The sequence below is a fragment of the Phaseolus vulgaris genome, chromosome 9 (assembly GCF_051622355.1).
Source record: "Phaseolus vulgaris cultivar YP4 chromosome 9, ASM5162235v1, whole genome shotgun sequence".
NCBI lineage: Eukaryota > Viridiplantae > Streptophyta > Magnoliopsida > Fabales > Fabaceae > Phaseolus > Phaseolus vulgaris.
Genome location: NC_143506.1, coordinates 36,228,946 through 36,241,678, shown reverse-complemented (window position 1 = coordinate 36,241,678; position 12,733 = coordinate 36,228,946). Strand labels below are relative to the sequence as shown.

Sequence of the window (12,733 nt, the reverse complement as noted above, 5' to 3'; positions counted from 1 at the left end):
TTTTTGTAGACTAATATTTCGACTGATAGCAATACCATAAACATTAAACACATAACCTGTGAGAGACTTTCTAGTGTCCAAACACCAAACAAATTCCGAGTCAACAAATCCTTTTATGGCAGAATCTTTGGTAGATTGTTTAGTTCCACCATAAACTATAACTCTTCCAAATGATCCCTTCAAGTAACAAAGAATCCACTTAAGAGCTTATCAATAAGCTCGTTTAGGATTTGACATGAATCTGTCAACAATACTCACAACATAGCTATGTTGAGGCATGTGCGAATCATCACATACATCACATAACCAACGATGTTTACATATGAATACTATCCATATTATATTGTTCCTCCATCTTCTTAGGGAATGTTCATCACTCAACTTATAGTGAGAAGCAAGAGGTGTGGACATGGTTTAACTTTGTCAACCCAAACTTGTTAAGATTTTTTCTATAATAGGTCTTCAAAGACACATATAGATGCTTCAAATGACATCATTTAATGATCTCAATTCGCAAAAACCTTTCTAGAAGCTTTAAGGTCCTTCATATCTAACTCGTTGTTCAGGTCAACCTCAACCTTCTCAACCTCAGGCTTACCATTGCTAGCTATTAGAATGCCATCTACACACAACAACAATACTATGAAATGATCTTCCATTAGAAACTTGAAGTACACACAAGAGTTATACTTCTACGTTCAAAGTTAATTCTTGCAAAGAACTCATCAAAACACTTATTTCATTGTTTTGAGGATTGTTTCATACCATACAAGATTTTATTTAATATACAAACATAATCCTTCTTATCTCAAATCTAAAATTCTTTTTTTTTTTTGCTTCATGTAGGAATACAATCCTATCTTTCATTTATTCCAACTTAAGGATAAGTTCAACAATCATGATGGAGTTGTGCCTTACTGTAGGAGAGAACACATATCATTATAGTCGACTCCATCTATCTAAGTAAAGCCTCTAGTCACCAATCTCACATTGAATTTTCATTTACCGATTTCTGAATGAATTACTATGTTTATGTTTGAAAATCCATTTATAACTGACTAACCTAAAATCTATAAGTTTATGAACAAAAGTTCAAGTATTGTTTAAAGGAAGTGACTTCATTTCTTCATTCATGGTGCATAACTATCAAATATTTTCCTTACTTGCTGCCAACACCCAATTTCGTCGAGGTAACTAAAAAAATATTTGTAGAGGTGACAAAATGGGTCAGCCCGCCCTGTTTTGGCCCAACCCACTATTGGCTCGCTAAGGTTGCGTGGGTTAAACATAGTAACCCTCCTGATCATAGGATGACTTGGCAGACTAGCCCACCACTTTTTAATTTGTTTTTATTTTGTAATTTTTTGTTTTAGATTTATCTGCTTGGTTATAATCATGGATATTACTTTTTGGACAATAAAAAAATACAAGAAAGAGCAATAAAATAAAATGTGTTGGGTCTATTAGTGTCTAAGTTCAAGAGGGGAGGGGTGAATTGAGCTTATAAAATTTTTGCAAGAACACACAATTTTTCAGTATTCCAGAGGCAAAAAGAACATATTGTTTTTACATGAAACAAATTGATTTTTCAGAGCAGTCTTGGCACAATTTGAATTTTGTTCAATGTAAAATTGTGTTCAACAAGAAATATAACAGAACCAGATCAGCTTAATATTGTGAGGATGAAGGATATAGCTATGCTTAGAAATCAATCAAAGGTTACATAACACAAGGTTTCAAGAAGTATAATCCTTTCTCAGGTTTTAATGAATGATTAGTTTGTTCACAATTCACTTAAACCATTATATGCAGCAACCTTGTTTATGATCAGAAAACTTTAACAAATCAGGAAGAACAGTTTTCACTTAACCCAGAATTAACAGATTCAATTTAAAAAGAACAGATTTAGTTCTTGACAGAATTAAGCAAAAACCAGAAAAGAGTGCAGGGATGAGAATACAAGATACACACGTTTTTATACTGGTTCACTCATACAGAGCTACATCCAGTCTCACCTTACCCCAAGGTGGAATTCACTAAAAACCAGTACCAATCACTTACAAAACCAGCAGTTCTTGAACACTACAAGAACAACACACACAATGCTGAAAAACCCTATTTCAGCACACCTTGCACTCCAAGAAACCCTATCAAGGAGTGACTAACACTTACACCTTTACAAAACAGAATAAAGGAAAGATTACACCTGAAAAGAAGATGCAAGAACTCAAAACCAGTAGTTCAATTTGCTGCAGAACTGCACCAGCACCTTCACCAAGATTCAAGGTTTCCTAGAACAAGCACACTTGAAAATCTCTTTGGAAAACCTTTCAAAAACTCTTTCAATCCTTCTTCTCACATGGAAATTGTTTGATCTCTGTCAAAAGCGTAATTCCTCAGCACTCATTCATGTGAGAGAGACTTTTCTTTATATAGAAGACAGTTTCTAACTTCTTTTCAAAAACAGTTGAAAAGCAGTTAAGAAAACAACAGATTCAGTTTTGAACTTAACAGATTTATTTTGTGAAAACTGCCAACTCAGCTTAACAGAAATAACTGTCTGAGTGGTACCTTTGGTGCCCTAACTAACTTGTGAAAAACCTTTCAGCAGACCAAAGAATAAACCTGTTCTTTCACAGTAAAACAGATTAAAGAATAACACACAAGCCAGCTCATCTTAACTGAAATAACGAACTGAGCTTTCCCTTGGTGCCTTAACAGAAATTTAGAAAAGCCTTTTAACAGAGAAGAAATAAACAGATTCTTTCTCCATAAAACAGATTTATTTGTGTACTGTTTTAAAACTGTTAAAACCATTTTAAAAAGCTTTTCAAAAACCATTTAACGAAAGCCTTTTTAACAGAGAAGAAATAAACAGGTTCTTTCTCCATAAAACAGATTTATTTGTGTACTGTTTTAAAACTGTTAAAAACATTTTAAAAGGCTTTTCAAAAACCATTTAACCACATCATGTGCTTGATCTAGACTTGGTTAGACATCTAGGATAGGATAGGTTACACAGCAAAAGGCAATCATACACACTTACAAGCCTAATTACAAATGAATCTAGAAACCTATTACAATCTTCAAAGCACTCAAGCCATTTTCTTCATCAAACACACATCAAGCCTTGGTAGGGAAGAAGCTTCCTCCAGCTTCAACAAAATGAAATTTTAATATTCTAATGAAAGAAGATTTAATATCTAAAAAGTACAGTAAATATCAACAATACTTTAATGAATCAAATGATGTATAAAGAAATTAATGTAAATAAAGTTCTATATGAAACATTGACAACCACCAATTTTTATTCCAAAAACATGAGATCCCTTTTTGAAAGTACCATGTGTCCCATCGAATTTACGGATTAGGCAGACCGAACCAATACAGGTTGACAAGTTCTCAAAGTTAACCCGCCCCGTCTAAATAATGATGGGCCGACTGGATAGCTTGTCGGATCCGACCCGTTCTGCCACTCCTAAAATAAAGTATAATTTATTAGAAAAAAATATGAGAAGATGAAAAAAACTAAAATCTAATAATAGATTAAATGAGAAAATTAAAAAAAGATATTTAATATTTTCTTTGTTTAGTTCGATAAAACACTAAAAAAATATTAAATGAAATATTCTAATTTATTTTGCCTTGAATACACTTAAAAGTAAAAAAATAAATATTTACTTTCAATAAATGTGATTTCTTAATAAAAATATAAAGAAAAATTATGTTTTTTCTCTCACGTAACCTTTTTCCTTTGCTCTCACACTCACTTTTGTTGTTCACATTCTCACAAACTCACCCCCCACACACACATGAGTATATGCAACCACGATTTTACCTCATTCACCCCACATCTCCATACAAAATTCCTACATTTGAAGGCACATTAAAGAACACATACACATTCTTTTCTTAGTCCCAACCCATTAAATTGGTTTCTACCCTAAGTTTTTAAGGGGACAAAAGAGTTCAAAGAGAGGGCGAAGGGAGTGGAAATAGTAAAAAGGCACGGTTTAAGGTATATGATAATTTGACAATGATAATTAGACTTTTTATTTTTTTAGAATCTACCAATTATTTAACAATTTTTAAATAATTATATCCTTTTATTAAAAAAATCCCCATAATTAAGTTTTTCATTGTATAGTTAGACTTATTGGGGCATGTAAATGATCACCCAACTACTAATGAAGTTCATTATTAATTTTCTTCACAATAATAACTAATGAAAATGTTGGAATCCACGTGAAAAACCAGTTTCTTACCATTTTAGAATTCATCCATTGACTCAATCTTAATAGAAGAGGTTCCATATAGTACTCATTTATGATTCACTACGATTCTGATATACCAATTTCAAATGTGAACATCTTCATTTTTTATCTTCAAACGAGTCTGTGTTTAATCCAATTTATGAAAAAGACACACATAAAGTAATAAGGAAAATAATCCATTAAGTAAAAACTAAGAAAAGTCAAAGATATTGTAATTTTCATTTTATAAATTGTTACTAACAAATCAATATCGCATATAAAATAAAATAGCTTATATGACCCGTAGATGATATTTCGTAGTGGCCATAGACCAAACAATTTGATTTAATTTTAATATTTAATCTTATGAATAAAAAATAACAAATATGAAGAAAATTTACCTACTCAAGAAGTCTATCAGTCTTAACTTAAAGACAAAGAAAAGGGATTTGAACATTTTAATAGTAACTATTGTATATTAATGTATCAAAACATTTTATTTATCAATAAATAATAAATAAATAAATATATTTCAATTCTCAGATAGCATGTTAATAAACTTTTACGAGAGTTGTAGATTTGCAGAAGTTGCTAAACTACCAAATCAGTACTTTCAAAATACAATATTAGAAGTGTTTGTGATATCTATCAAATACCTTTATTTATTTAATTCTTTTTGTGATAAAAAAAAGTATCACAATTTTTTCAATGTTATGTTTTCTCATGGTATTATAAACATTATGAGTAAATCTATCATTTTAAATTAATATTTTTTTTTATCATATTACATAAATTATTTCATACATATTTTCTTTTTCTTTAGTTAACACTACAATAAAATCATGAAATAAAAACCAATTTTTAGAGACAAAAAATAATTAGTTGCTACATTTTAGAGACTAAAAAAATTTTGGTTCCTAAATTAGTTTCTGTTATTGTTAAATGGTTTCTAAATTGGTCAAATTAGCAACCAAAGCTTTTGCTACCAAATTTAGAATCTAAATAATTGGTAGCAAAAACATTTGTTGCTAACTAGACATCAATTTAGAAACCATTTAACAATAATAGAAACTAATTCAGAAACCAAAATTTTTTTAGTCTCTAAAATGGTCTCTAATTTAATCACTATAGCAACTAATTATTTTTTGTCTATAGAAATTGGTTTCTATTTCATGATTTTTTTATCGTTTAAATATGTAGTGGGATCCCCAGTCAATTTAAAAATATTATTCTTTCTCTCAATATATTGTTTGGAATGGCTCATGTTTTGTCTTACCCTACTAACATAGTTTGGAATGAAGTTAATTTTGAAAAGTTTAGTTTTAACATTCATCTTTTAGGGATATGTTAACTTAATGTTATGTATATATTTAAGAAAAGTACATGAGATGTGAAATGGCATTAGGAAGATTTGAGGTTGTAGATACTTGTGATGCAAGGTAGATTAATTAAGAATAAACTTGGTTTAAGTGACGTCATGAGTTTGTTTAAGTATCCATATCAAATATTTGTTAGAATAATGCGATGACGAAAGCATGTTAGAAAGGTTATCCATTTTTTGCAGTGTTGAGAAGGTGGTTAATTTAAATTATGATGGAAAAAGGACACGTGGCATGGCCCCACTTAACCTACTCCCGTACGTGTTGACGGTTTTCTCTTTGAACGCACACAAAGTTTGAGTCGAAGCTGTTTGTAGTAATTTTCCAACCAAAACATTGGAAATTATGGATTCCTCTCATTTCATCCAAAACACATTTTCCCTAACGCTAATCTCAACCACCCCATGCTCCTCACACCCAACCCTACTTCTTAACGCAATTCATTCATTCATTTTTCTACTCACTTCACATAACTTCTATCTAGTTATCAACACAAATCATAAAGAAATTGTTTATACGATAATCATAATCAGTCAATTTGAAGATTACATGTAAGGATTAAATATCTCACATCGACTAAAGATAAAAACATTTTCTAGTATGTAAGTGAATACAAACTTCATCTTATGAGTCAGTGTAACTCATGATTATGGTTGGAGACCCCATAAAGATAAAGACATTTCATAGGATATGTTTGTACAAACTTAACCTCACCTCATGAGTTAGTCACTGACATTAATTAAAAATAAAAGCATTTCATAATATATAAGGGAATGCAAATCTCATCTTATAAGATTGACTTAAACTTAAAATTCACTTCTTAATATATTTATGTAATATGTAATGTCTAAGGTATAAATTTATTTGTCATTCTTATATTTTGTTCTCTAATCTCATACACTTTTTTACAAAATATTAGAACTAATTAAATTAGGTGAATATACATAATTTTATTTTTGTAAACACGTGTCCCACCCTTTATTTGAAAATAAATATTTTAAATCTATTATATTATAAAACAAATACCGGTTGTGATTTTTTGGACTAGAAATATATAATATTTTCAATTTGAATTGACTTAAAAATGTTATTCGTATAAAATAATTTATATGCAAAATAATATAATATAATCCAGTAATTGATATAACACAATATTTTTTATTTAACGAGAATCTGACCTCAATAAATTAACACATAAAAATAAATCTTACACGTTTTTTAATTTTTTTTTTAAATTAAGTTTAGAACCTTTACTAAATTAATACATTGCATTGCTTATGAAAAAGCCTTTTAGAAAGAAAGTTCTAAATGTGAAAATATCTTAACTAGTTGAAAAATAGAATGTCTTGAATGTGAATGAAAAAAATAAGGTCACTGCAATAATATCTTTGTTTTTGTTAACAGAATCTGGAATCTGTACAACCTTTCTCTCTTCTCCTGCCATAAAGTCAACAATGATATCTTCATTGTAATATATTCTTATACCAGTTTTTTTTATCAATGTTGATTCATTAGTAACTAAAACCATTTAGGTTAGCACACTCTAACAAGGTTATGATTTTCAATAAACCAAAATGCACAATAATTTATCTTCTTCCTATTTAAATATTTTTTAAAAGGACTTCCTATTTAAATATTATTCCAGGTTATATAAACTTGTGAATTTTTAGCTTCCACAATATTAAGATTAAAATACAACATTAATTTATTTGCAATAGGTCTCCTAGTATAAGATTTTTTTTATCAACAAAATAAATAAATAAATATTCGAATGTTCAAATCCTATTACAAATCAATTCGAAAACAACCATCTACTTCATTCAACCAAATTTAAGCTAATAAACATAGAAACATAATAATACCATTCAACCAAACTTAAGCTAATAAACATACACTACAAGAAAATCATGAAATAGAAATCAATTTTTAGAGACCAAAATAATTAGTTGCAGTAGTAACTAAATTAGAGACAATTTTAGAAACAAAAAAAATGGTCTCTAAACTAGTTTCTATTATTGTTAAATAGTTTCTAAATTGGTATCTAATTAGAAACCAAAGTTTTAACTACCAATTATTTAGTTTATAAATTTGGTAACAAAAACTTTGGTGGCTAATTAGATACCAATTTAGAAACTATTTAACAATAATAGAAACTATTTTTTTTAGTTTCTAAAATTGTCTCTAAATTAATTACTATTGTAACTAATTATTTTGGTATCTAAAAATTGATTTCTATTTCATGATTTTTTTAGTGATAAAAACATAATAATACCACACAAACATCCTATTCTAAAAGTCTGTAAAGTCAAGAATATTTAATTATAAATAAACATGTCAACGAGTCTAAACACCAATCTGATAAGAAAAAACGATCGTTTGAGATGTACTCCAAGACTATTCACCTATTTAAGTTGACTAGGACCATTAAGAAAAATGATTTATATATCGAGTTTTATAAGTTATTTATTTTTTCAAAATGTTGAAATATCACATGGTTAAATTATAAGAAAAACTATTATAAGAAATTGTTATACCAACTGCTCTACGCGCTAGTCTCACAGATTTTATTTTAATTTTTTTTGGCTTTAATTTACCTTCAAAAACTTGAAGTTGACTTATTTGTAGTTCCTACTCTCTGACAACAATAATGTAAAAGGGAGAAATACTAAACCTACAGAAGGTTCTTTTGGAAGGGAAACAATCCCTTCTTGTTACCCTACAAACCAAAAAGTCAAAAACATAGGAATGAGCCTTGCCCCCACACAAGTTTTCAAAATTCTGAATCATATAATATTATATATATATATGTATATATATATATATATATATATATATATATATATATAGAACTGTAACATCTTTCAAATTAAAATATCTATTTTGGCATTTTCCTTTCCATTGCCCTTCATTAGGATAACCCCATAATTTAGGGCTATTATAAGTCCCTGTGTTTGTCGTTGATGATATGCATATCCTTCCAATTCCTTTATTTAAATGCTGCTTTGTCATTGTATAAACAACATGTTGAATTAATTTATATTTTATCTACCTCTTCTAGAAACCAATCCAACTCAGGTTGAAATCATACCAACCAAGTATAATTTTCAATATCCGAAGAACAAACACGCATGAAAAAAAAAACCACAACTAGACTTTCCCCAAAAAAGAAATAGAACAACACTAGAAACACACTCTGTCATGTAATAACCCTTTTTGTTTTGCACACACAAAAACAAATCAGACTGGTTTGTGTTTTCACTGTATTAATTCTTGAAGCTTACTACCATTTTTGTAACATATATATTAATTCTTCATAAATCGACACTGATTTGAACATAGAGAAGAATAGATAGGTATTGAAGCATTAAGTAAGGTCAACGAAAACCTAACAAAAGAAGAGAAGAAAATATAGGGTTGTAGTACGTAATGGAGCAGTATGAAATGACGAGCAGCAGCAGCTTCTGCAAGTCTTTACCAAATGGAAATTAGAAAGTGAAAGGAAGATGGCAATTGAAAATATTCGAAACATGACAAGTCAAAGTTAATAATTTCCAAATTTGTGACCATGAGTGCATGAAAGTCAATCAAGGGTAGCTACGTCATTTAGCTTTAACCAACATCTTAGACTTGGGATACTCGGTTCCCCATTATTAAATACTATTAAACAAATCAATTTTGGAAATTTCTTGTTTGCCAAACAACCCCTTCATTCCATCTCTCTCTATATATATATTATGTACATAAAGAAGAAATCCATGGCATATAGGACCTAGACAACTAATCAAAAGTAACCTTTTAGAGGAAAAAATCAACATTCTGTTGGTATAAAAAGGAGCTCAAAACCTCTTTTCTGTCTGAGCAGTTGAAGATTTTGAATAGCCTTTCACTTCCAAAGTCTTAAAACCATTTCCATTTCCATTTCCATTTCCTACCTAATACATTCAAATATCTCAACAAGTTCAACCTTCTTGGTTTATATATCTCTCTATAATCAGCTATGAGATTGTAGATTCATTGAGTTGAAGTTTGGAGCCTTAGTTTTTTTCTCTCTTGATCAATCAACAATGACCCTCATGAAAATGATATGGAAATCCATCTTCCCCGGTTGTTACAAGGGTGAGTATCCCTCTCCGAAGCCAAAGAAAGTGGTGGCTACAAAGCCAAATTCTTCTCACAGGATTTCTGTGACGGATTTGAGTTATCCAACCACCACTCTTTCAGAGGATCTCTCCATTTCTCTAGCGGGGACTAACCTCCATGTTTTCTCACTTGCTGAGCTCAAGATCATCACGCAGTCTTTCTCTTCTAGCAACTTTCTAGGAGAAGGTGGGTTCGGACCAGTGCATAAAGGCTTCATTGATGACAAGCTCAGGCATGGCCTTAAGGCCCAACCCGTGGCTGTTAAGCTCTTGGACTTGGATGGCTCGCAGGGCCACAAAGAGTGGTTGGTACGTACTTTCTTTTCTTCCTCATAAATTTCAGACAAACACCAAACTCTAATAATTAATGAGTGCTTTTTCAGATATTTACTTTGATTAGAACGTGCATAGTTATGCAGATGAAAGTGGCCTTTTATTCTCTTACAAGTTTTTCACATATTTCAATCAATGCATCATGATAAAACTTATATCATAAATCAATGAAGGTTAGGTAGAGGGTTATATTTATCTATCTATCCTCTTACAAAAAAATTTATAATTAAGTTCTTATTAAAACAGTTAATGTAATTGTAATTCAATGAGCTATTATTAAATGAAAAAGTGAGTTGTGACCTTTTGGTTTTCTAACTTTGTGTGCTGATGACAGACTGAAGTTGTTTTTCTGGGTCAACTAAGGCATCCACATCTGGTGAAGCTGATAGGATACTGTTGTGAAGAAGAACACAGACTTTTGGTATATGAATATTTACCAAGAGGCAGCTTGGAGAATCAATTATTTAGAAGTACGATTTTTATTCATTATTAATTGTCTTAATCTTGCCATAATTAGCCTAAATAATGAATATCTAATTAACCTCTTGTTTAATTATCTTTATTTTGGCAACTAATTCAGGATTCACAGCATCACTGGCATGGTCAACGAGAATGAAAATTGCTGTTGGGGCTGCCAAGGGTCTAGCCTTTCTTCATGAAGCCGAGAAGCCGGTCATTTATAGAGATTTCAAAGCTTCCAACATCTTGTTAGACTCTGTAAGTGTCCCTAATTTCTCCCTCATCTACTCTTCCATTAGATCTCCTTCAATCATATAAAGAAGTTCATGACACATTTCTCCTTGTGTTTATTTGATATAACACTATATAGAGTGTCAAAAGAGATTTGTTTTATAAAAAGAATAACATGAAATATCAAATGATTGTTTGCAATTAAGGAATCTCCATATACTATTGTTCTATTACTGTAATTCTTACTCTTCTCATTTGATATTCTTGTAGGATTACAATGCAAAGCTATCTGATTTTGGGTTGGCAAAAGACGGTCCCGAAGGAGATGACACCCACGTTTCAACCCGAGTAATGGGCACACATGGATACGCAGCACCAGAATATGTGATGACAGGTAACTTTATAATTTTCAATGCCAACTAATCAATAGTAACAACTGAGTATATTACTGGTTTAGCACCTAAGATGATTAAAAAAGTGGAAGTATTCTAAAGACACTGATATGATTTGATTAGCTGTTAATGCTGAGGCTATAAGAATCCTGATAGGGTAGATGAAGATATCTGTTGATGCTGTAGTTCATTTAAGGATTGACTTGGTGGTTTGTAGAGTTTATAGTTTGTTTGTAAGTTAGGTGTTGGGAAGGTTGACTTTGAACAATTTTTGCATAAGAGTTAGGGTAACTGAATATAAAGAAAGAAAAAAACTGTTAATGCTGAACTTGAGGTAGAATTATAATAATGTGTTTTTTTGTTGTAGGTCATTTAACATCAATGAGTGATGTGTATAGTTTTGGGGTAGTGCTGTTGGAGCTGCTAACAGGGAGGAGGTCAGTGGACAAGAATCGTCCTCCAAGGGAACAGAACCTAGTGGAGTGGGCAAGGCCAATGTTGAATGATTCAAGGAAACTCAGTAGGATAATGGACCCTAGACTTGAAGGGCAATATTCTGAGATGGGGACCAAAAAAGCAGCTGCATTGGCTTACCAATGTCTGAGCCACAGGCCTAGGAGCAGACCCTCAATGAGCACAGTGGTTAAGACCCTTGAGCCACTTCAGGATTTTGATGACATTCCAATTGGAACATTTGTCTACACTGCTCCACCAAACAATGAAGTGCAGAATAGGGATGCAAAGGATCAATTTGAAGCACCAAGAAGGAGGGAAAATAGCAATGGACAACACCATCACAGGAACCACCACCATCTTAACAGGCATCATCCTCTCAAGTCCCCCAAGAGCCCAAAGCCACAATCACATTCACATTTAGGTTCACTGAATGATCACAACAAACATAGAAATGGTAGAGGAAGTGGATCAAACTCTCCTCCATCACATGTTAAAAGGCCAGGAATCATTGCCTAATAGGACAGACACATAAAAACCATCACATACACTGTACATATACAGATATTTTCTCTTCATTTTTCCCACAAAATTGTTTAGTTTTATGTAGCATACCAAGTTTCTTGTAGGCCCTCATGAGCCATGTATTATGCCAAGTAAAAAGAAGACAGAGACAACAAAGAGTGAGCGTGCAAGAACATGATTATTAATATATGGTCCACACATGGAAAACATGCATGAGTTATCTTCTTTTTTGTTATATAGTAATTTAACTTGTTCAACTAAGGGAGGATTAGGAAGTTAATTGTTTTAAATTGCATGTGTATATAAATATTGTGATGAACTTTTCTTCTGGTTGGATCAAAAGACTTGTTCAACAAATGGACAATTACCAACTTCTTAGTTGTTGAACAAACTTAAAGAGCTTTCAACAAGGGTTACAGCTAATAGGTTTGACCACACAACAGGTAATATATTATTGAATAACATGCCACTGTGTTGCCTCATTTTTACATGCTAAATAGTTTGTATCATATATATTGGAGACAGCAAGGAACCTCCTATATGTGTGCACTTGATGAATAAATAACAGG

The 12,733-nt window shown here is 31.2% G+C and overlaps 1 protein-coding gene across 1 annotated transcript; it reads left to right on the top strand.

Moving 5' to 3' along the window:
* Positions 1 to 9,556: 9,556 nt before the first annotated feature.
* LOC137820093 (EPD1-interacting receptor-like cytoplasmic serine/threonine-protein kinase 5A) lies at positions 9,557 to 12,371 on the top strand. Its single transcript, XM_068623896.2, has 5 exons — positions 9,557 to 10,080; positions 10,439 to 10,574; positions 10,685 to 10,821; positions 11,065 to 11,188; positions 11,554 to 12,371. The coding sequence occupies exons 1-5, from the start codon at positions 9,697 to 9,699 to the stop codon at positions 12,156 to 12,158; spliced, it is 1,386 nt and encodes a 461-aa protein (XP_068479997.1). The 5' UTR covers positions 9,557 to 9,696; the 3' UTR covers positions 12,159 to 12,371.
* Positions 12,372 to 12,733: the final 362 nt, after the last annotated feature.